At 38.1% G+C, this 26,200-nt stretch overlaps 1 protein-coding gene across 1 annotated transcript in view; it reads left to right on the plus strand.

Moving 5' to 3' along the window:
* The window catches only part of SCAPER (S-phase cyclin A associated protein in the ER), a 161,412-nt gene that overhangs the window by 112,844 nt on the left and 22,368 nt on the right, over positions 1-26,200 (plus strand). Inside the window, exons 25-28 of the mRNA XM_075764713.1 lie at positions 1,010-1,133; positions 9,332-9,561; positions 13,439-13,594; positions 23,505-23,742. Of these exons, the coding sequence (XP_075620828.1) occupies positions 1,010-1,133; positions 9,332-9,561; positions 13,439-13,594; positions 23,505-23,742 (748 nt within the window). The remainder of the gene's footprint in view (positions 1-1,009; positions 1,134-9,331; positions 9,562-13,438; positions 13,595-23,504; positions 23,743-26,200) is intronic.

Raw genomic sequence — 26,200 nt, forward strand, 5'->3', positions numbered from 1 at the left:
CTGAAACAGTATTATCCGTGGTCAGATTTATCTTCTCTGTGAGTATATGCTTTAGGACTGGTCCCAGCTTCCCTGCTGCAAATCCTGTTTCGACAACACCACTTCCATTGCAGCGGATGGAAGTTACTGCATGTGATGCAAAGAATAATTGGGCGTGTTTTGTACATCTGGAGCTTTCTGTGACTCATTGTGTTTACGATTTTCTGTTCTTATCCTTGCAAACCTCTTCCCACCAGCCGTAGGCGTAGGTCAACTGATGCTATTGTAGCTATACAGTAACACTTTAAGGCTCTGTACAGTATGTCGGTAGAAGTTTTTGGACAGGAATTTCAGTACAAATTACTCGATCCTCTCCGTTGCTGGCATTAGTTCACAGGCGCTGCATGTTGGTGTCTCTCTCTAGAGCTGGTCCCAGTGTGCTGTGAATTCCTTTGTACAGGGGTTTTTTTCCTTGAAGGTTGTTCTAGGAAAGGGACTTTATACCCAAATTACTTGTGTAATATAACTATAAGACACAAGAAAAGAACATTAGATATCCAAATTATGAAATGAGCTGATCTTCTGTGTAAGTTTTGTTATGCCTTTCTATTACACCCATCATTTATATTAGTTTTTTACTAAGAATACATGTATGCATTTACTGAGAATGCAGGTATATGCATATTTATACTTATGAAAATACCTTTGATGTCACGTATCACAAGGAAAGCTCAGGCTTTTCAAAATTGCATATTCCAATGTGTGTTATTTAGCTGTAGAGTGAGTTTTGAATATGGAAGAGTCCAGTAGCCACACAGTGCCTGACTTTTAATAAGTATGGCTTTACTGTTTTGAAGTTAGGAATTATTTAATTGGTTTCATGTGAATTTTTAGTTCTGTTTGGAATCCCAAGTTTAAAAAAAAACAAATGTGAATTGCTGAAAGGTTGGTTTGTGATGTGCTTCCATTTATTTACCAAAGAAAAAAGTAACACTCTTATTTTTCTTTTTCTCCCATCTGATTTTTTTAGGTCATTGTGCAATACAGTAAATGTTTACAGCCTCACATGCAGTAATTGCGCAGAAAACTGCACCTATGTTCTTTTTAGTAATAAGATCACTTTTCTAATGGACCTGTTGATACACCAGTTTACGGTACGTAAAATACTTATTTTAATGTAGAGATTTTTTTGTATGCTTCACAAACATATTAGAGTATTTTAAGTATAAGAACACCAGGAGATATATGAGAATAAGAGGTCAGAAGAATAAGATTCTTTTGTTGTATGTATTTGGTGACTGTATCTACTGTACTTCTAATCAAATGGATATACTTGCTTCTGCTAATAAATTCTGCAAAAGCATGTGTACCAGGAGCTCTGGTGAGTGGACAGTATTTTCTCTTCAACATTTTCTGAGGTTTTCTTCTTTTCTTCACCCTATGGTAATATTTAAAGTATAGAATATTATGAGTTGTCCACATGTGTTTCATTTTTCTGTGTTCAGTATCGGGAATGTAAGTCAGGTCAGTATGTTGCTGTAGTTTGATTTGCTGAAGTGCTTAAACGGCAGGACTCTTTAACTGTGAAAGTTTTAATTTTCCAATGTTTCATTTAATTTGAAATGTCATTAAATATTTTATTTGAAAACTCATTTTTAATTCATAGTGACCTGCTCATCATAAGATATTTAGTCTTGGTTTTCTACTTATAAATTGTGTGTATGTATTTTCATGAGCCAAGCAGTTTGTTAATTGAAAAGTTATGTACATACTTTAAATAATTTAAATGACGCTGTTAGAATCAACAAGCCGTAGGACTGTTGATGAACACTTTAAAAAGCTCGTCCGAAGGTCCATGCCACAAAGAAAACCCAAATGCAACCTATGCGTTCTCCTCTAAGTAGCTGCCAGCTCATTGTTCTCCACCAAATCTTTCCAAGAGGATTCCAGGTATTAGATTTCAAATATACTTAGTGAAAGGTGTGTGTATTGTGCTGGGCCAGTCACAACACTGCTGGCGCTCTGCAGAGCGAGCCAGAGCACAGGCTCCGTGGGTAATTACACAAGAGATGAAATCCTTCAGCACTTTACAAGTGACAAGATTCAGTCCGATGCCAAACACCTTCCCTTTTCTCAGTGTAGCCCTGTGCAAACGACCTGCACTTTTCCCGAAGAAATACAGAAGCTATTTCTTAGGAAATGTTGGCCACCTAGAGATCAGAGATACTACACGAGAAAAATTTACTACACTTAGAGCTGTTTTGAGTCTGCTGCCAAATACTACCCTTGAATTGCAGCAAAACTGTAATTAAAGCTTAATGTTCTCAAGATCCACAGTGGACTTTTCTTTCCTGTGCATAAAGTCTCTTATGTTCTCCTCGGGCAAAATTGGTCCTTAACCTAGGATATCTTCGTAGTTCCATGAAGGAGATATTTTAAGTACAAAAAAATAAATACAGTGTCGCTTTTCTAACCCTGATTTTTCACTCTTGAAAATATAATAAATCAGATCAAGTTTGAATTTTTCTTTTTTACCAAAAAGAAATGGACAAATGGGGAGCATTTTTTGTGATTGGATCAAGCTCTGAATATCAAAATATTAAAAGACACCCCTCCAAAGAATTTAATTCCCTGCAGTATTCCTAGTTTGGGGAGCTGTATGATGCCACCTTTGCCTGCGTTGGGCATATTTCCACTTACTGTGGGAAAATAAACCCAAAGTAATACTAGAAGTAATAAATGAGAACATGTATTTGCAAGGTTTGAACAGATTGTTAAACAAGTATGCCAATATTTGCTGAATACAGAAGCAGAGGACCCAGCTTTGAGAAACCTTTAAACGTATTCTTAAATACAGCAAGTATGAACCTTCCAACCAATTTAATATGGGTTTAGGTTTGGCTTTATTCATCAAAATGGAATGCAATGTCAGCTTCACTTTTTCTAAAACTCAGACCTATACATTTTAAAGACAAAATTTAAAACAATCACTTCTCATTGGTGACAAAATGTTCATTTTTCTTTACACAGAGAAATAAAGTATTACTTGAAGAATTACAAAAAACCAAGTATTTTTTCTGCAATGAAAGCTTGGGTACCAATGGGAAATGGTAGAATAACAGAAGGAGTGTATTTCTTATTTTTTTGTCTGACATCCAGCCTGTTAATTATTTAAGTGTCCTGTTCAGACCTTCCTTTATCTCATACCTAAACAGACTGGTAGGAAACCTTCCGTAGACTTTACTTACTATTTTACCTTTCTTAGCCTCCTTAGCTGAGGTAATGCCTAAGTCGGTGTCTGCTGAGGTCGGCAGTAGTGTTTCTCCTGGTTTCAGTGGTTGACGGAGCAAACCTTCCCGCCTACGCTCACAGAAGTCTTGTGCTCGAGTTGTAACTTCATTTATCTACAGACTGCTATCTCGCCTTTTCTTTGTCTGCTGTACCTAGAAGATAGCTGCAAAATGACGAGAACTTTTCTAATTGTTTTTTTTGGAAGGTTTCACAGTGAAAAAAACAGTAATTAGGGTGAGCTGTAAGCATGTAAGGATAGATTTTTATTTTGGGGGGGGGGTTTTCCTAGTCATGTGACAGCTGTCCTGTACTTTTCCATGAAGATATCCAAAAAAGCCATATATATATAAACCATACTTATCTGTGCCTGCATTTGTAAATATTTTTATGCTTTGTAAACAGATTGGGGGAGGGGGGGGTGTCTGTCCTTTTATGATTTCACGATAAAAGCGTGACAGTTTGTTTTCTAACTATATGTTCTCAGATAGATCAAAGGGAAATTTCAAAAAGCTTTTGAGAATAACAAGCTGGAGAAGGCCACCTTGTCTAGTAAAAATTCTCTGAAGATTTTGTTAATTCATTCAAATCTTTCCCATCATAGCATGCCTGCTGTTACCAGTTAAAGCATAATGCAAATCAGTACTCGGTACGAGTTAGAAATTGAGACATTTTTGTTGTTATATTTCTTTGTTCACTGGCTGGGCATTGATTGGTTGGTGGTCAGCAATTGTTTCCATTTGCATTACTTGTCTTTCTTGGGTTTTATTTCTCTGTTATTTTCCTTTCAATTACGTTATCATCTTCATTATTTATTTATTTATTTATTTAATTTCAGTTCTTAAACTGTTCTTGTCTCAACCCACGACTTTTCCTACTTTTACCCTTCTGGTTCTCTCCCCCATCCCACTGTGGGGGGGAGTGAGCGAGCGGCTGCGTGGAGCTTAGTTGCTGGCCGGGATTAAACTGCAACAGATCACTATGATTTTGATTTATTTTTTTAAGGCAATCTTTAAATGCATAATATCTGAAAGTTCTAAGTAAAACATCATTAGTGAACGTAAAAACATATGAAATGAACATTGCGGTTTAAGTAGAGATCAAAAGTGAGTTGCTTGTTACTTTTTTCTTCTCCAAAATACAGTGTTTAAGTCTAGACTATATTGTAGGTAAACGGCCTATGAAATTTTACTCATGAAGTACAATCACTTTGGGTTTAAGTTAATCTGGCTATCTAGTCACAGTGAAGTAATTTTTCTCCACCATTTCTTCTCTGGGATGTGCTGCTATCTAATTTGGGTGCTTCAAAATGACAGTATACATCCTATCGCAGTTGCTACTTTCTTAACCGTTTCTGGTCAGTTTTTTAATCTTCTGTACCGCCACAAGTAAGGCGGCTTCGCATTTACACCAGTTATGACAGGGATTGTAAAATCAAAGGCATGTACGTGCTTCTCGACTGTTCTGGTCCGTTTTGAAGTTGCATTCTGTCTCCCTAGTGTTCAGCTGTTGTGCACTGACAGTGCTCCTAGCCCCTAACAGTGAGACCGTGGGGAAAGTTTCTGCCTGCCAGGTCAGTAAGAGATCTAAAAATCCTGCTCCCCTGTGGTTTCTGTTCTAGTTGGAGACCTGAGGACCAGCACCTAAGAGTATCAAGGTTGGCAAAAACCAGATGTCAGCTCTGTGCATTTCTAATGCGATTCGGTCGGTGTTGGCAATGTAAAAAAGCACAAAAACTTCACGTCTTTGTCTTTTTAGTACTGTGACTTCTAAAAGACCAAAAAATTACATTTTGTTTATTTGCCAGTGTGTTAATCCTGTAGTAAATCTTGAAGATAGGGCTGGGGTAGGAGAAATAATGACATATTAAAGTATTTTGGGGGTAGGGCATTTAAAAAGTGGAACCTCATCCGCCCATAGACCTCCTGAGCAATTTCCATGTCTTTGTTCACTGTTTACTACATAGAAAGTCTGATATCCTATAGATACTGTTTTGAAAATACATGTTTTCCAGAGTGGTTTTGAGGCAAGCCCAATGACTTACACGTGTAAAAAGCACAAAGTCACACTGTTAATGGGAGAAGAATACAACATAAGTGAGCAAATGAACAGAAATTGGGTGCTTCTAAGGGTTTGAAGACTTTCCCTTTGGGTTTAGCAGCTCTGTATTTAAAATTGTTCGTGGCTGTGAAGGTTTATGCTTTTTCCAAGACAAATAAAAACGTAAATGAGTTTTCAGTGACAGAGCTCTACGTTGCTAACTGGAAACTGTATTTTTTATTTTGTTGTTAGCACACCAAAAAAAAGTGCTCTGATATGCAGAGGTACTTTTGGTGACATGAGTCAGAATGGGGTAACATTTTCAGCTATATTAATTGTGTGCCTAAGTGCTTTACTGGATTGGGGCCATATTGTTCAGCATCTTGCAGGATTAAGTCCTAGATGCTGAAGAGCTTATGGCAGCTCTGCACAAGCAAGGGAATCCCTACACAGGGGGAATTCTCTGCTGAATGGGGACTGTACCAGAGCTGAGAATCTGGTCATCAGGGTGTTCTGCTTCAAGAACTGATTTAAAGAAAGTAGGAGTCTTGATTAAGCCCAGCATACGCAGTCATCATAAACGCTAAAACAGCGTTGAGATGTTGGATGTGTCAAATTGAACAATAGTTACATTTTTCCTGATTTTTCCTTTGTCAATTAAAAATATTTTATGCCAGTTACTTGACAAGTCAGTTTAAGTGTGTCATCATACCTGTAGATTTGTGTCAAACTGTTAAACCTATTAAACCTCAGAAATAAGAATGTGGAATGTTTTAACATTTACTGATCCAAAGCCCGTGTTCAGTTTCTCTGAATATCATTAACTCATTGCGTAATCAACACAAAGAAACGAGAGCTTGAAAGCTTTCATAATTACGCTATTAAATCTTAAGATTTCCTACCCCCTTGCTTGATATAATAATCAACAAGCGAAGTAATACATCACTTTTGCAAGCACCCCAATTAATTTTGAACATAAATCTCAACACATTTTCACACTATCCCATTAATTACTTCTTTGGTAAAAGAGCTGATCTTTCGTCACTCGTTTGAGCTCATATAAAGGGAAAATATTAAAGGTAGGAATTCAGTTCAAATTTACTCATTTTTTGTAAAACAGCATTTCCTTCTATCTCTTCTTTGACATACACAGTATAAAACCCACATTTGTTCCCACTTTATATTAATACACACACACACTTTCCCCAAAAATCAAATGTGAAAAATCAGCTCTGCAATAAATGATTGTATAAAGAGTGCCAGATCTATTTATTTTACAGATTAGGAAGAACAGTTTTATGTTAAAGCATGAACTTGTGTAGCTAAGGGCTAAATACTCAGAAAATATATTTCTTATGTACATTTAACTAGAAGACAAAAATAGACCAAATTATCTGTTTATTGTACTGTACATTACAGCAAATGGAAGGCTCTACTGCAAGATATTAAATCTTTTAAGAAATAAGTTTAATATTTTTTTATCTTTGGGGAAAAGCAGTCAGTAGCATTTGTTAGCAGTTTCTAAAACTCAGTGTTCCTAGTACAAAGTCGCCACATTTAAATTGATTTATACATTGCAAAGCTTAATCCATCTGTTTCGGTAGGCAATTAGAATCATTAGGCATGAATTATTTTAGTCAACAGAAGTTACTGGAGCAACATAATACTATTTTTCCTATTGAACTTGAACAAGCAGCTAAAGACTTCTCACTTGCTCACTTGGCTCGTCACCAGAAACAGACTATTACAATGAGTTTTAAGTACCAACACAAGGCTCAGAGCTAATGAATAATAAAGAAATGCGCATGTTGTTCTTTGTCACCAAGTGTTACCAAATCCCTCCTGATACCTATACAGGGAGGAACGATTTTCTGTGACCTCACTTGCATGTACCAAGTGTAAATGACTTTAACCCGGGCTGAAACTAACATTTCAGCCAATATTGATCGCTAATTACGGTGTTGAAAGCCTCAAGCTGTCTCATAAAAGTGCCTCCACAGATGTCTGTTGGTACGTGGAGTCCAGCAGCGTTAAGCTCAGTGATGAACGTACCTGGGAGCACCGTGTCTTGATTGAGGCATCGCTGCTGTTACTCTGCCAGGAAAACTGCAGGACTTCCACGCTTCACTTACTGTGTGATTGTAGTAGGGCAGAATTTCAGCTGCTTTAAATTGTCTTGGACTGCAGAAATGAAAAAATAAAATAAAAAATTTATACTCTCCATGAGGATTTCCTTCCAGATCCATATCCTGCATGTAGATTTGTCTTCAGATTTACGTGATGTGCATCTGAGCTTTACTGCCATTTTTAGGAGAGGGCTCTAGTTTAATGATTTAGGAAAAAGGGGATTCTGTTTTTCTGAGGTCTATTCAGAGACAACTGACGTGATTCACCAGTGATGACATCTGATGGACAAGTGCAGTGTTTTATAGTGAGATGTTCAGGCCTTATTCATGTGACGCGTTTTTCCCGCTGTCCTGAGCAGTTACAGCATGAAGGTTTCCATTAAAGTGCTCGGACTTGGTCCATGCCCAATTTGAGATTTGTATGGAAAGCATTTCCCCTTGCTTCTTTTAGAACTATATTATTCATGTTATCCTTTATGGCCAGTATGTCAGGTTGTGCCCTAGAATTTGTGCAGTTGTTTCTGTCTTCTCAGATAGTTCCTTAAGTGTTTTAATTTTATTTTTTTCCCCAGGATTCTTCTCATCAGATTTGGTCAGGATAGGTTTTTTAATCTCCTCCCCTCCCTTCCTTCCTGGCAGAAATTTAGACTTCAACACCTTTCATTTTTTAAGAAATCAGGACACTCTTTGGTTTTGTAGACTTTGGAAGATTTAGCAGTTCTCTCTCTTTTTGAAAAAAAGATGGATAAGAGAAATGTGGATCGAAGAAAGATTTGGATTCTTGCCTTAAGGGTCGTCTTGCCTTTGAGGAGTACTTAGGGCTTTGAAATACTTAGCTGCTTTGCGTTAGCTTTAGTAGTAAACTGCTCGGCTGAGAAGTTCAGACACTTACTAGGAAAAGAGAATTATCTCGCAGCCTTTGTCAGCTGTGCAGGGGAACCACCGTAATTCATCTGTCTCGATTCATCTCTGGCTTAACACAGCCTTGTATTCCCCCGTATCTGTTCCAGATACCATTTTTTTTTTTCTTAGTTATGGTTTGAGTTTTATCACCATCAACCTCGCTTTTTTCAGTTGAAAACTCTGAAATTTTTCTAACATTAAAATTCCACATAAAATACTTTGGGAGGATGCTTACTTCAGGATAATATTTTTGTAATTGTTTCTTTGGTTTTTTGCTATGAAGGAGAAAGTCATCAGAGATTAGATCTCCTTGCAAAGATCATTCCTGTGGCCTGCAAAGTGTGTTGTCTTTGTCTGTGAAGAGCCACAATCATACCTGCTGTGTCACAAGAACTTTTGCCTTTCAAAATACTTGTGCAGTGGTGCTTGTTGTTGAGTAGCCTTCTTGATGGTACGTTGTGTTTTTCCAAAGTTAAGTAGGGGATTACTGTACAACAGTAAATACTCTTCCTTCCACAGAAAATAGCTATCTTTCCTCGGTATTCCCGAACGCTTTGTGAAGACATTTAATATGTCTTCATGGTAACACGATGCAGTAGTCAAAACAAACCATCTCAGTAGTTTGTTTATTTGCAGTTAAGTTTAAAAAAAAAATAAAAAATTATTTTGCTAGTGACTCATCAGAAATCCAGTGTATGCATAAGAGCACCACAGTCATACTAATGAAGTACTCTGCTGCTGTAAGGCTTCCTTTAGTTCTCATACACTAAATTCTGTTTTGACTTGATTTATTCTGTTTGAGCTTGGATTATCTGCGTAAGGGGTATAGGCCTTTTCTTGTATCTAAATCCTTTAACATCCATCAGCACTGCTAGAATATATTACTTTATTATTATTTTGGGGGTACTTATATGCAACCTTCTAAGTGTTTCTCTACGAACTTTGATTCTTTTTACTGAATTACGGTTGTTTTTCCTTTTTTTCTCTTTACTTAGGTTAGTGTTCCAGATGATCATAATGCTACTTCAGGCAGAAGTGCAAATAAGCAGGTATTTGAAGGTTTAACAACAGGACTTCTGAGGATAACTGCTGTGATTTTCAGATGTCTAATCTCCAGCTTCCCAGATGGAAACAGCCACTCCACTGCACTGAAGATAATACAGGAAGTAAAAAGTAAATCCTCACAAGTGGAAGCCTTCAACAGCAGAGTCCAAGACTTGATCAGGTTAAAAAAAATACTTAAACTTCTCTAAACCTTCTTTATTACAGAGAAAGAAAACAGCAATGATTTCAGAAAGGAACAAACTGCTTCAACTCTTAACTTAGAGTAGTTTGTGTGTATAGTCCAGATGACTACTGAAATGTTATAGTCTCAAACAAAAATGTTCTTCAAAAAACTGCAGTCACAGAAATACAGAAAACCAAGAGTCTTTTAATTTTGGACTTGGGTTTTTTGTGGTCTTTCCGTCAGTTTCTTCTCCTAATTACCTAGGAGTAGGCTTCCATTTTTTCATTATTTTCTCTCAGTTCTCTATGCCAGCTGTGTATGCCCATGCCCTGTGTGGTCCTGCATATCATACATGCATTCAGATAAGCTTGCCGTAAAATATGTACTTCCTATTATAGATTACCCAATAATTCCTATAATTTTATTTCAATTTTTATAATGTGGCTGTGTTTTAACAGCAATTTTCTTTTCCAAGTGTATTTCTTGAGCAAAATTTCAATCAAAAGAACTGAGTGAATTGTAACAGTAGAGTAAAAGAGAATACGCTGGTTTGCTCGTTTTTACTTGAAACATTCTAATTCTTTGGTAAAAACACTTGAATATATTAATATAAATGTAATTAATATATATTTTGTATATTTTATATAGATATAAAACTGATATATATCCAGCAATATATTAGACTTGCTAAAAGTGTACAGTTTCACTAGTAAATTGTATAAATAGTCATCAAGACATCTCCAGCCCTCTGAAGAAATTAAATTCTGATTATATGCTACTGAAAATGTGTCACGGTGAGCATCTTCAGACTTTTCAAAGTCTGGTATGATGCTGACGGATACAGAAAAGACAGCTGGAGGAGGAAAGCAAAACAAATAGTTGTCATAGATACCAGTGACCTCTAAAACTTTATTGTTCTCATGTAACTCGCCTTCTCCCCAAACAGGTTTTGAAAGAGTGTGAAATTTCAGGATGTTGTATTCTCCCCGTTTATGAATGGGAGGGTGGGAGGTCTGCTTATTGATATTTGTGCTGAACAGACATCTGACACTGACTGGGCCAAGCACAGGCATACCCTTAAGATAAGAAGATACATGAGAATCCAACTAGGTCCCTCACCTGAGGCACTTTAGGGGATCTGGTTATAAATGGGGAATGAAAGGCACGATGACAAGGTAATAGTGCAATTAGGGGGAAAAAAAAAAGAGAGAGGGCATTTTAAACTAGTCAAAACCAGACAAATTCTATTATTAATGAGAATTTTTCACCTCCAGGTCATTGTATCGTATGTCCTTGTGGAGTTGATTAAATGAGAGTTTTAGGAAGATGGGGGAAGAAAGAGGAAAGTCAAAATAAAAGTGATTTTTTTTTTTTTATTTTTTTTTTTTTTTTTTTTTTTTGCTATTTGGGACAGGTAGACCTGCTGCCTAAACAACAATTACCTACACACTGTCTGGGTATCAAAAGGGTAGCCAAATTATTAGAACTATGCTACCTTAGGTAAAAAGACTTAGAGATGGAGGCAATAGATTAGACATCTTTGACATTCCACTTGTCCGTACACTCAGTCCTTCAAGGAAGGGAGTGCTTCATGAAGCTTCTCATTGTCTCCAGCTGCCATTAAAGAGTAGTCCCAGTAGACTGAAAACTCTCATCCATTTCTTCTCTGCCAAAAGAGCAGCTGCTTTGTATCCAGGTGTGGGTGTAAAGGAAGCTGGACAATGAACACATTTTGCAGGTGGCAGTCAGATTGCAGAGATGTTCCTAGGGAAAAAGGAAGAGAATATTGGGCCTTTTTGTGAATAATCATCTATCGGTATTAGCTGTATATTACTGAGTTCTTCCCCTCCTATTTCACAGAGAGGTTTCTAGCGCTCAGCATTTCTCTGTGACTGTGATGTATCTAACACCCAGCTCTGTTCCTGGAATTATTCTGCTAATACAGGAGAGTTTGCTTATCACCTGTATGATCAGGTGGATTGCTTAGATCAAAATCTGCAAGAAACCTAATGCTGGCAACCTTTCATGTTGCTAGATAGAACAGACAAACTTACCTGAGCAACGAGTGTGCAATTAATAACCTCTGTGAATCTTCAAGTGTGTTTAACTGTTATACTTTAGCAGCTTTAAAAATTTTTTCTGCTGTAGTTAGACTTCTTGCTGTATATCCAGTGTATTTTTATTCTTAATTACCGTCATTGCTTCCAAAAGCTTTGTGTCAGCAGGGTAAACTTTGGCAGAAAGTCTAGCTTCTAGCCCTGAAGAGAGATTAGTCTTTGAGCAACAACACTGTCTGAAAAGTGGAGAGGTTTTCTTCCCTAATCGTAAAATTCCCTGTTTTTTTCAAAATCAGACTGTAAGACATGTGAGGGGATAGTTATTTTTAGTAAATACTTGTACAACTCCTGTGACAAGCGTTATCTAATCAGTATTGTTTGTTTACTAGAATCAATGTTATTTAATAATGTTGCATACTCAGTCAAGTCTGGGTTGTCTTGACATTATGGAAATGTGCAGCCAGTGGCGTTCCCATCTCAAGGAGCCTATGCTATCAGAGGTAATCTCAAACAAAAGGACCCGACAAGTGAGTGGACAGAACAGCTGGTAGGATGGAGTAATATTAATAACAGAATGGTTTCGTGTAGACTATCAGTGTAAAAACAGTGAATGAGTTGATGGTGTCTGAAAGCAATCGGTTCCCCATGTCTGTTAAGTGAGGTGGAGGCACAGGATATAATGGCAGTTCTTCTGATTTTTCTCCCACTCGACAAGAGTGGAGGAAAGTACAGAGAAAATTAGAGGGAAAGAGAAGGAGGTGATTGCAGCAGGATATTTGTCTTCACAAAGGAAGTTGATCTCACATAAGTCAGCAAGAATGAACAGTTGAGACGGAGAAAATTCTGAGAAGCTGAATGTTTGTGGTAAAAATTACTATAAAAAATTTATCTGTGTGCACAGTTTATGTGGCGTTGATAATGATCACAGTATGAGAGAACCTGGTATGGACAGACAGGTCCTCGTAGAGGGACAAACAGCAAATTTTTAGGCATAGGTTTCCAAGCTCTTAGAAATTCAAAGAAGAAACTTCAGCAGCAGTGATCTGATGATCAGCAATGATCTGATCTACTCTGATAATAAGAAAGTCGAGTTTTCAGTTCAAAAAAAACCCGAGTCACTAGCATGCTTTTTTCTGCACTGAGTTTTGGTTGAGCTCCTGAGGCGGCTTTCTGATCCTGATCCTTCTATACTGTCCTGGTTCTGGCTAGGATAGCCTCATGAAAATTAACTCTATCCTAGCCAGAACCAGGACATATATACTGATGGTGGAAGGTTGTTACCTGCATGTTCTATTAGTCTCTTAACTGCTGCATGTATTTTAAAAAGGAAAAAACCCCAACAACTGGGGCAGTAGTTGTTATGATATACGGATTGCAATAAAACGTTATCTGGGTAACATCATTGTCTTCTTGAATTAGTGTGTTCTACAAAGTTTATCTCTTCATGCTAAAAAGAAATTGTGCTGCTGCAGAGCTATCAAGATTGTTATAAATCATTTAACTATGGCAAAATTCCATTGTCCTTCTAGGAGTATGGTAAAATAAACATTTACACTCATCTTTCTTGTACAGTATAATACAAATTATCCTACACCAGACAGATCTCTTAACAAAAACTACTGATAGTTACAGAGAGCCAGATCTGAAGTTATTGTAATTTGAATTGTTTTATTGAACCCTTCAGAAAGAGTTTTTAAGTAATCACAGTCTACACTTTCTATGGTTTGGTAGTAGAGAAGCAGAAATTGCTTCCTTTGCAGAGTTTCCAAAACTGGCATGGGACTATTTTTTTAATACAATTTTTCCCCTTTTTCTAGTTACGTGGTGAACATAGGATTGATAGACAAGCTGTGTTGCTGTTTCCTCTCCGTTCAAGGCCCTGTTGATGAGAATCCCAAAATAGCAACTTTTCTGCAAAACGCCACAGCAGTGTTGCATGGAATATGTCAACTGTGTTTTGCTGTCAATGGAAGGTAGGTGCTCTTGGTCTGTCATCTCTGATATATTCTTCAGGCAGCAGCTGTTGTAACCCTGTGCCAACACTGTGTTCATGGAAGCGAGCGTTCCAACGAGGCTGTTAAACAGAACTGTTCTTAGTCACGCAGTAATAACGGGTAAAGAAACAGTGCAGGAAATTCACGCTGCTCACCCTTTCACCATTGAACTGTAATTAGTTACCTGCACTGAGTCTTGATTCTTGTAAGTCATTTATCAGAATTGCAAACTTTATCTCCTTTACTCATCATCACAGAGAGGGTTTTATCACTCCTGATTTTAAGTGTCTAGTCCTGAGGACTTCAAGAGGTATTTTATTATCAGCTAAAATCAACTCTTAATTGAGTTGTCTCTAGAGCAGCCTAATTCTTTAAAATACCACTGTCAGTAAGGGAATTGTCAGGGAATTTTCTAATGCAAAATGTTCGTTATCGTAACCTAACCAGGGTTGTGGGGAGTGAGCGCGAGGAATGTGTCTGCCAGCAAATCTGGACTTCTGTAGCCCACAGCGTAGGACAGCCTGACACTATGAGAGTCAAAAATTCCGAGCTTTTGGTGCACATATTAGAACCTACCACCATGAGTGTGTCACACATTTCAGGAAAAGACAAGGCTGACAGAGCTTTACAATGAATTCCTGAAGGGTAAAATGATGGTAGAGTTGAAAAACTGGAGTTAATAAAACATAAAATAAGAAACAAAGCTGTAGGTAAGAGCTGTTGCTGGTAACTCAGGGTCACAGGCACATGGAAAAAGAACTGCAAGAAATATGAGCCCAAAGAGACCATCCCAACTTACTGAAATTTCCCTGTCTGAAAGCTGCCAACTTGGCATTTTATATTCCAGGAGAGCACTGCCAAAAGTCAAATGCATACTAAAAAAATAATATATAAAAATCACCCTTCTCTTAGTGGAATAATAGTTCTAGCTACAAGAGCAAGTAATATAATATTTGTGATTTCTGAAGCAGGCGCATGCTCTACCCAATTAAGAGATCTTTGCGCCCCAAAAGAATACAGCACTGTGCAAGTATTACTTTGAAGAACTTCTGTGCTTTGCAGCAAAAGAGTGATTTCGGAGGGTAGAGTGTTTTTCTTCACAGTTACACCAAGAAGTATCTGATCTTACTACTGGCCTATAACAGCAAAGCTTTTGATTTTTTCCAAAGGTGCTGATTGTTCTTGATTTCCAGGTTGGATTGTTCATTTGAGCATGAAAAGAAATGAGAGGAATGAACTTCGAGATTTTGAAACTGTAGTCTTTCACTTTTAGATCAAAAGCTTTGGTGTAACTGATTAGAAGGGCAGTTTAAATTAAATGTCTTTCATCACCTGAGCCCACTCTCATTTAAGAGGAGAATGCAGAGTGTAATTCTGTCATAGTACAGAAGTCCTTAGTATTCGAGGTGATTTAAATGGAAAAAGGTATTGCCAAACGCAGATTAAGGTGGCAGAAACAGAGCTCAAATTTATTGAATTCTTAAATATGTCACAATGCGGTAATACATGTCATTTGATACATGATCTGCAGCACAAAAGGCAGCCTCGCGTTGTGAGAAATACAGATGCCTCTTTCATTCGGGGTAAATAGTAGTACGAGCCAGTGCAGCCTATTCAGTCAGAATCCAGCATTTCTCATTCTCCAACTTGGTTAATACATGCTTGAGCACCAAACAAATGTGCCGTACTGTACTCCTCTGTACGTCAGAGTAACTAATCACAATACTTTTGAAGGGGTTACTGAGAGGAAAAAAGTCTAGTAAGTACTACCAGTGCTCTGACACTATAGCGTGAAAAGAAGTTTTGCCAAAATAGTATCAGGCTTTCACCATTGTTGCAAGAGCGATTTTGACTTGTTCTGTTATTGTATCCCCCTATATAGGATGTTTCCAGTTGGAAATTTCTTTATACTCCTCGATGGTGATCGTCAGGGGCACAACTTTAATTTATTTTTTTCTCATAGAACTATTTCAGGCTGTTATTTATCATATAAAAAGTTGTCATTCCATATTAAATGCATTGGAGTAATTTTATACGGTGTTCTGTATACTCTGTGCCACTGAGTGGCATAGCGGGAAGCTGACAGGCCAGCAGACGCCGGGGGGCTAACACGTTGGGACCACCGCAGGGCTCTCAAACCATCCGCACTGCCTGCAACAATGAGATCCTTTATGAGCTAGAAGTGGCCAAGCACTGCGCGATGCTCCTCCTCCTTTGCTTTCAGACACCCCTAGACTGTTATGAACTTGACTGCAACTGTAGTCCGCGATATCCCCAGAGGGCCAGAAGTTAAATACTCTAACTCATGTTTTAAAAAATGAGGAGATCCTGTCCTGTGGGCATAAAGTACGTTAGGCTATTTGTGGAGCTCCAGTGTAGGAAGAGCTGTCAATCCAGACTTTCCTGTCTTCCTCACAAGAACATTTCATAAAACTCCCCAAATTTAGTGGAATGTTTCTAAACCCAGTTCTGAATTAATACCCAGTGCTTATTTGGACAGGTATTTCATGGAAAACAATTTATAGACAGGGAAGAGATCTCAGTCAAGTACCTCCCTGCACATTACCTCTACATCAGGCAAGATGTCACAATAATAATGATTATTAGAGGACAGCCTCAAATTGTATCATATGTGTATCTCAGCATTAAGTATTAAATGAGTCTATAGTTGATATAATGTAGATGATAAAATTTTAAGACATAAACTAAGACACTTTTTTTTTATTCCCATGGTAGACTTGGAAAAAGAAGTCCAAAATCATGGAGTTAGACACAATAAAGGAAAGTCTTGCTAATGTAGGAACATAAATTGGAGGATTCTCAATTTTAACATCATAAAAAGTTATTGAAATGAGGGAATCCATTCTGAACATGTGTTATAAACATATCTTATTATAAGAGAGGGATTTTCTTTTCATTAATGGTCAAGGTCTTTAAAAAGATTTAACTTTGGTATTGATCTTACTTCTCAAATGATCATTTTTGGTACTGGCTAATAAATGCTAGATTGATTCTTTTAATTGAAGTGTTGCTGTGGATGTAATAGCACATTTTCCAAACACTGTAATATGTATAAAAGTCATTTGTTGAAAACATTAATAACTTGTAACCCCAAGTGAACCTTGTTTTGGTAATTTTTATACCCTCGTCTGTTATACAGTGAAAATGAGTGAGGGTGACTTGAGAGCTCCAGCTGGAAGTCCCATTTGTCTTTTGCTGGGTGCCATCCATTGATAGCAATGGAGGTGAGAGCTCCTTTCTCCTGAATGAGTTAAAAAAAAAGTGTACGAGAGCCAAAAATAGGATATTGTCCCATATTGTTGTAGTGAGAATTCATAAAATGCAGCACATCTGAATGTCGAGCTATCTCTGTTTGCTGAGCAAAAGATGAACCTGACATTTGATACTTAGGCTTGAAAATTGTGGCCATGGTAATGCTCAGATGTTTTTTGCTGACCAGTAAGGGTAACAGTAGCCAGAATTGAACACAGAGCCAGTATTATTAACCTGAAATAAAGCAAAATATTAAATAGACTTTATACAGACTAACAGTGGTTTATATATAAACTACTGTTATTGCAATTTGTGTCCAGTTCAGATGTCCAGTAGCGATGTTCAGGACGACAGCCTTGTTTTCCAGTGTTTATTACTGTAACTGCAAGAGATACAAGGCCTATTTTGGGCCCTTGAGTCCTGAATACGCAGAGGGAGCATGCTTGGCTTGTAAACACAAGACAGAAAACAATGAACAGGCATGGAATGCAAGGAGCGTTACTAAAAATATGGCCATGCTGCCCCAGCTCACCCTTCCCTAAAAGCAGGAGTGAAGACCAAGAAAATGTATGGCAAATCCTTCATCAGCATAGCAAGGATCTTGCTTTTGTTCCTGTCTTCTCCTCTACTACCCGATGTTCATCAAATCTATATCCCTTTTTTCCCCTATAAGTCTCTGGAACTGAGTGTTCTGTCCAGGAAGCTTAGTTGTTATTCTGTGGAGGAGAATTGTTAATGCCTTATATTACTTTTGCCCATTAGTAGTACGTCCTGACGCTTCTGCCAAAGCGTATCCCACCGCTGCAGTACAGGATGCACTGCGCTGCTAAGTGTGAGGTTAAAATGCAAGTTAAAATTACTGGAACTCCCGGAAGACAAATCTAGTCATTCTGTGGGAACTATGAATGAAGAAATTAAACCATGGAGTTAATGCAGGACGAGAAGAGCAGCAGCAGTGCAGTGTAAGCGTTAATCGCCAAGGAAGAGCAGTACAGTGGACTAGCAATAACACAGACACAAGGAGGGAAGTGAGTTGTGCATAAGGAGAATATTGCAAATAATAGTCCCTCAAATCATGTAGCTTCTTGAGACATAAGCTTTTTCAAAATTTTGCTGGTTTTTTGATGTAAGAAACGTCTGCAAGCTCCCTCAATCTAGGAAAATAGAATGTCATAGCAGTACAGTAGCTAAATTGTTATATGTTATCTTAGAACAGTAGTGGAATACATATAAATCTGTGTCAACAGCTAATGAAGCTGTGGATTACAAGCTGCAGTGGCAGAAAGCTGCAGATATATAGGGTTTGATCCAGGAAAATAGTGACTGTCATGTCACAGATATGCAAGGAAGTAGGCTGGTCTGGTTTTGGTTTTATTACAGTAATTAAGATAATGTCTGTTTTGGCTGCTGGATGGCAAATCAGATGCAAGTCTGCCTGAGCACTGGTTGTGCTTCTCACCACTTCCAACTGACAGCAGATCCAGCAAGGAGACTGTAAACTAACTAAAACTCGATCTTGAAAGTACTAAAAAGTTTCAAGTCATGGCTTTTACACGGTACTGTGATTCCTAGCTTGACAGTGTGAATTATAACAAAGTCTGACAGGTGCTAAATACTTCTTTATACTTCTTTTATTATTATTTTCTCTCTTTATTTTGACATCTCTTTCTAAATAAAATAATTTAGAAGCAAAAGTACAGATGATAGTTTTTAAATCCTAATAATAATTAAAAAACCAAACAGATTATATGCTAAGCCTTTTGAAAATTCATGTTTCCATTTGGCTCCATGTTTTTAATGAAAAGTATATATTTCAAATATACAAACATTTTAATGTATACCCGTAGAGAGGCTTGTCTGCTTGTTAGCTCAGTCAGTTTTTAAAACAATAGATTTTCACATATAAACAGTTTGCTCGTATTGAAGCTTGGAGAAATTGTAGTTTTATACTTGTTCTGCAGAGTATGCTGTTTCTCATCAAGCTGTATTGAATTCCTGTTTTTAATAAATAGTGGTATATTTTAAGCAATGAAGTACCACTGTTTAGTATCTTCCTTTCCTGGGATGGATATATCCGTATTTTTAAATTCTTAAACCTTTTTTGTAAGTCATAAACTCTGTACCAATTCCTGAGACTCCTTGATGGCAGAAGCTGAAAATCATAACGGCAGCCCATAATGAAAATTCCCTGCATTTATTAAACTTTTCTTTTTAAGATCCCGCAGGTTGTTTGACCGTTATGTAAATATTTGCCTGTTTTTCTCTGTTAAATATAGAGACTCGGTAAAGTTTGAAAACCTGTTTTCCCAGCTATATAAGCTAATATAAAAAATCCTGTAAGTCTTGCTTCCCTTCAGTGATTAATTGAAGGAGTTTTGTCCATACTGCCTGTTTTACTTTGGCAGCTGTTACAGACACAGTTGGAAAGTAAGCTGCTTTAAATAGGACAATTACAAGGAGGTGCATCCTTAGGAATCCCCTCTCTTAACATTAGTTACGTAAAACCTAGGTTTCTTGTACGACTTCTGGTCAGCTTCTGGTTTTTCTGATTTTTATGAGTTTTTACTTCAGTCTGTGTGCTGACAGCCCTGGATTTTCACCGGGCTTACCTTTGAGGTGGACTGAAAATCTGCTAAATGTATGAAATCCATTGTCATACAGACTTGACCAAAATCACTCAAAGCAGCATACACAAAGGTTCGTGCTTTATTTTCCAGCGTTTCATATACGGTTTTTTCTACTTTAAAGCCCACAACCAGTATGAATAACATCTTTTACCTTTTTATTGTAAACATTTAGGCTTAAAGTGATTATAACTGACAGTTAAAACCAACAGGAGCCAGTGGCCTGTTCATATACACATGAACTGTAATACAGGCAACATCAAAAATAAACGTTTCTAACAGTTCCTTCGATCCACCAAACCTAGCAGACAGATTTTTTTTTTTTTTTTTTAACAGCTTTGTCCTGTGGTATAACTTTAAAATTCCTGGTCTTTTCTGGGAAAAAAAAATAATGCTTGCATTTGGAGTTATTTTACAATTGACTTTTTTATGTATATTTTGATTCATTCACTGTTCCAGAGCAGCACAAAATGGTAAAAGGATTTCATCCAGCAATGTAAGCTTTTTCATATGGAATTGTTTAAAAGTAATGATGGAGTGAGAGTTGAAAGCAAGCTAACTTTAACCTTTGGTAAAATTGGTCAATCTTCTCATCTCATATAGTCACCAAAAATTCTGTGAGGTATCATATATAGTAATTAATTTGGGGTTATCATTTGACCATGAGTGGTGTTTTTTTCTGTTTCGTACTGTTGAAAAGCTATGATTGAAATTAAGAAACATTAGCTGGCAGAAGGAGCTGTGCTCTCATGTGATACTGTGGAAATAAACATTCTAGTTACTTGAGTGTAGTTAAGTGACGGTTAGCACATTTTGGCTACTGCATACTGCAAAATAAATAATTGGCCATCAGAAACTAAGGAGTCCACAGATGCAGAAACCCAGGTTGCACGGCAGCGGTTGCAGAGCTGTGTTAGCTCGGCCTCCTTCTGCAGCCATCCAGGTTCCTTCCTCACTTGCAGCCAGGTTCACGTGCCAGCACGACTTGAAAGTCTGCAGCAGGGATGTGCGTAAAGGCACAGCTGGCAAGGCCAAGGTGATGGTTCGGGAAGTGTCTCGGCTGACTCCATTCAAACGCACTCACTTAAAGACCACAGAGCTTCAAAAATGAAGATTTTGAGCGTGGATTCCAGACGTAGGAAAAGGAAAGTAATGGCATAAATTGTTGGGCAGCGTAGCCCCACCCAAACACACTTAGAGCTCTAGTATTTTTTCCACTTTTTTTTATTCATTACAGAGTAAGTGTTAGGGTCGTTATGAGTGTTACAAACCACTGGCTTAATGTTTGTGGTTCTTCTTTTGCAGCAGGTAAGTGGCATCAAATCATAATTTAAATAATCTTTTTAAATTTACTTCAGCTTATCTTTCGAATGTTATTACATGTATTTTGAGAGAATCCTACAGTATTAAACACACACCCCGTTTTGGAACATGTGCAGTAAACTCAGACACGTTTGTCTCCAGCTGACTCTCTGCTGCTAACTTGCAGAGTCGTAGTGCGGGTGTGATGGTGACTGATGGCCATGGAGTCACTTGGTAACACCACAGGTACTAGAAAATAGGCACAGCTACGCTGCTTTTGTTCTCACTGTGTCTTACCTAAAGATCTGTGAAGTAATTATACAGTCTCCAGGGTTTTTTTTTGTACAGCATAGGTATCGCTGAAATAGGACCGGGACATTAATCCTTGAGGTAGCAGCAGAGGATGCTGTACTTAAAAGCTTTTTCAGTAGCATTGAATGTTCACAGTCTGTAAACAGAAATAACTTGGAAAGAAATGGGAAAGAAACCCATAAATGCTAATTTCGGATAAGATCATTCCTTACATGTGTGATCTAGCTGATAAAAACCAGATGCGAGTCATCTGAGCAAATGCTTTCTAAACGTAAAGGTGCGAGCGAACAGTGATGGCAGCGGAAGGATGCGAGTAGAGTAAGTTGGATACAACCCAAATAGCGTCCTATCCTAATTCACCTGGGCTCAGGGCTGCAGGAAGACCCCTCAAAGGCTGTGCAGAGATACTTCCTAGCCTGAGCGTGAAAATAACCTTCCTAAGCCTCCTAAATCTCCCCTCCTGCACCTGCAGCATGGCAGCCTCCTCGCAGGAGCTGTGCAAACTCTCAGGGGTGCACAACGGGAGCTTGTGGGGTTTGTGGGGGCGTTCTTTGGAACGTGGAGAATGCGGGTTCGTTATCCCGCTCTGCCTGTTTCTCTGTCTTTGGCCCAAGGAAGCAATGGTGTGCTGTTACAAATAGAAATTCTTGTTGACAGACCTTGGGTTGGGTGAGGTGGTGCTTTCTTACCTGTTTTTTTGCTTCACTAGAAGATGTGAGAATGACAGAACAAGACAACGATGGCTGAAAGTTGCTGATTGCGTGGTTTAGTTGCTCCATTGAAGACAAGCGTCTGTACCACAAAAAGCAGGATTAGTCAGCCTACCCAGGGTCTGTGTTGGAAACTTCACTGGAGCAGAGCAACATGTGTAACAGGGGGGTGCAGGGTGCTTCTGATGCAGCACTGAAAAGATCATTTAGAGCTGTTCTAGTCAAGGAAAAGCTCCTTGCTGGTTCAGATCAACTGAGCCCTCTCAGTGTCCAGTCGTTTCTGCATTCAGCTGAGGTCTTCAGTTACAGATCGGTTTAGAAAGTGGTTCTTGTTTCCACTGCTTTCCCGTTCCCTTTGCTTTTAATTGTTACAGAAGGAAAGGATACCTTCATCTAATTTGTCTTTTTATAACATTTTCTCCTATCACCTGTTGTATTTTCCTTCAATTATAAAAATATATATATATATATAGCCTCAATCTCTCTAGTCTCTTTTGATATTGACACTTTTTTTTTCATAAGATGGAAACATAGTAGGTGAGGCAAAGACCAGCTTTTTGTGTACCGTATTTTCAGTGTTACTGTTCACTGTATCTTAATATTTTTGTGTTTCCTTTGATTGCCAGTATAGACTAAATGTATTCCATAATGAAGTTCAGGTGATTTCAGAGTATATAAAACTTGTTGAATTATTTTCTGTGCTTTACTTTTTATTTGCCTGCCTCCTACACATTGTCACTGCTCTGGAGGTTAAACAATCTTACTCTTCCTTAGTAGTGACTGTCCTGCATCGTCTTCTGGGCGATCAATAATGTGAAAAAACAGAAACTTTACAAATCATGGAGGGATTCTGAAAGTTTGAGTGTGAGAGAGAAGGGAAAGGGCATCCCGAGTTATTTAGCCCTCTGTCCTGATATCCTAGGTAGCCAAAAGCCTTCTCCATTATTTTACGTGCCTACCCAAAGGATACCGAAGAAACCTAGTTTCCATTTGCACAAGCTATGCTGGTTTGTCTCGATCGTTTCGTGCTTCTTTGTGCTTTGCTACCGTACAGTCTCCCGTAATAACATCTGACTGAAATAAATAGTCGTGTGTTTTGTTAACTGCTCAACCACTTCATTCTTAAATTCCTGCAGAACTATTTGATTAAGATCATCTGGTCCTAGTAACTTATTTTGCTACTTAGGTAGGCACTTTGTTCCAGTGCCTGCAGCCCGTCACTGCAGCAGCGAGAGGCTCCAGGGAGTTCTCCCACCTCTGCTGGCTGCTATTGCACAAAAGAAAGATGGGTGTAGGCTACTGACCTGAGACGGAGCTTGCTTGGAGCCCCTAAAGTGCCCCCAGGCTTCCAGCTTTAAAGCTGCTGAGTTTCTGCGCGGCCTCGCGCGGGTATCGCGAACCCATTTGGGGAGCAAAGACACCAGTATGTGGAGAGAGATATTTAAAGATACAGCTGCACGGCAATTAAAGAGGGCGTGAGATGCTGCCCAGATTATTGAAAGCATTTTCTGGAAATGTGGTTTCTTGACACATTAGGCATCAGGCTTTTTCCTTTTTAGCAGTTTACTGGTTTTCTAAGGTTTGGCTTATTAGAAGTACTGCATCCTGGGCAAGTGTTCTCACTGCGTGCTGGTCTCTTCCTCAGACGGCTTAATGTTTCTTTGACAGATCTTGGAACATATTTGACAATACACGTCAGGACCCCACAGGACTAACAGCAGTTCTTCAGTCTACGGATCTGGTTGGAGTCTTGCATATGCTGTACTGTGTTCTTTTCCACGGGACAATTTCGGATCCAAACACAGCAAGTCCTAAAGACAGCTATGCAGCGAACACAGTCCAGGTTGCCATTCAGAGTTTACGTTTCTTCAATAGTTTTGCTATTCTTGATCTGCCTGCCTTTCAGGTAACAGATGTTTCAAAACTTTTGCTTAGTATGAAAATGTTACTTATTGCATATACTTTTGGACTAAGTTTTGTCTTTAAGATCTTAGTTATTGAAGGAACTTTCACGATTAAATATTTAGGGGTTTTTTTTTCATGCTTAAAATTGCAAATTATTCTTATTTCTGCTGTTATAGCTATGGCAAATGAATTTAACCAAAAAGTGAAAATTTGGACTATGCAAAAGACTGGATCCCATTCATTACTACTTCTGTTCAAAGAACCTCACTTTCAGCATAATATACGTTATGTTTAATAAGCCCCAAAAATGTAAAAAAAAAAATCTTGGTCAAAAGCATGAAAGAAGAGTTTTTCTGATGTGAAGGGACTTGCTTATATTATAACCACAATTTACGTTTTTCCAGTGCTTTCAGTGGCCACTTGCATTAAGATTGTAGAACTGAAGCTGAAAATCACTTGATAGCAAATTTTTTTTATGCAAGTAAAATTTTACTGACCAAAAATTGGAAATTTAACTTTTCGTAGTTTTTAGTCACCAAAAACCTCAAAAAAGATCACATTGAGTCTTGGGAAGGTAAGTCTTTTCTTGCCACCTTCTGTGAACAGATTTCTGGTGTAAATGAATCATTTTGCTATACAAAGAAAATACAAATACTAGTATATTTCTCAGATAAATTGGCAAAGCCGTTGCGTTGTTAACGTAAGACACCTGACCAAAAGGATGGCTTTGCAAAACACATTTAGCAGCATCAATCTTACACAATTCATCAGCATGGGTTTCTGTCTCATTTAATACGTAATTTGTATATAAGTTGTACCACACGCTCCATCTGAAATGCATTAAACTCAGCAAGAGCTTTGCATGAGTAAAGAATTTAGTATAAGTCTCCTTCCGTTCATTTTTCTTGACTTTGTTTAGTACATTTAGCATCTCTGATAACAGCAATAAGCAATTTGCATGTAGCAACACTCATCTGTATAGATGCAGTTGCAGAATCCAGTCCAGTCAGAGTGGTGGGGTTTTTTCTGGGGCACAGAAACAGTACATTTATTGGAGTTTCATGTGAAACAACTCTTATGTGCACCGTTAACTCCCTTTTCTTTCTGTAAATCAAAGTGTATCAAAGGTAGTTGTCTTCTATAGCTTGTTCACTAGGTAATGGATTGAGACTGGGTGTTTATTTGTTGCTGTAGATACTACAGGTATATGCCAGAGAGTAAGACTTGAACTGGGACAGCTTTTAGGGGAGCTATAGGAAATCTTACGGGCTGAAGAGCTGCTCCCTGATATCTTAAGAAACCAGTATTAATTTTTAAAATACAAGTTTCTACTTAACGCTGTCTGTATTTATCCCTCTACCAACTACCCTTGCATCTGAGCATTTGTAACAAGGCATCAGCATTAATTCCCAAATCCTCTGGTCTGCATTAGTTCGTTCCGTGTAAAATTGTGCAAGATAGTGATTACTGCATAAAGGGGGGTGGAAAACAAACCAGTGTGAAATATTTCGTTCAGTTCTTCCGTGCAGGGCTCCGCTCAGGAAGTATCCGCTTAGCCGTCTTGCTGAATTGTAGGCATAATGTTGTTTGTGAGGGACAGATGCACAGCTCTCCCTTTCAGTGCATTAATGTGATTTGTTTCTGTAATGTTAAAAAATCCACGTACACCTGAGGCAGTTTGCTGTCCATTCTGACCTTGTGGACTGTAGCAGGCTAGCAGACAGCAGAGGGGAAAAGCGTATTTTATGTACTGTCTGATTATTATCTCTGAGGAATAGTTTTATCATGTAATAGTAGGACTCTAGAATAGGGTTTTTTTGATTAACAGAAGAGGTCTGGTATTCTAGAGTTTGTATTAGCACAGATGGCTCGTGGGTATATATTTCATTTAATTTGACAGTCTAAACAATTGAAAGATGGTAGTGAGAAACAACGCAGGATCCTGAGCTGATATTAATTCTGGCTAAAAAGGAAGCATAGTTTCCTTGAAAAATTAGTTTAACTTTTATACACAAACTCAGGTGCCCTTTGACCTGTTGTTATCAGGAAAGGTTAAACCCAGAGTGCTAGGTCACAGCATGCGTGGACAGGACTAATTAAATAAGGGTGGACCTAAACCCATGACATTTACATGATGTAAAGCAGTAAATGGTGGCTGTATTGTACGCTAAATTTTGAAAAGAAACTAACTTACCAGAATGCTCGTGGCTCAAGATGGAACCACAGCTGAGGCTGTTTTAATTGTCAAGGATTCCACTTTCGCTGGGTAGATGCAGAGTATGCTAAAACTAAACTATACTACAGACTGGGATTTATGTATATGTACTTAACGCGGGCTACAAGGTATAAAATCAAGAAAACTCTCAAATGAAAGAGATTTTCTCACAGGCCTGCATTGCTGTTTCATTAGAGTTAGTAGACTGTCATGCTCATTCCTGGTGCTTTAGTTTTCCCCTTTG

This window comes from Balearica regulorum, chromosome 12 (genome assembly GCF_011004875.1).
Source record: "Balearica regulorum gibbericeps isolate bBalReg1 chromosome 12, bBalReg1.pri, whole genome shotgun sequence".
Classification (NCBI taxonomy): Eukaryota; Metazoa; Chordata; class Aves; order Gruiformes; family Gruidae; genus Balearica; species Balearica regulorum.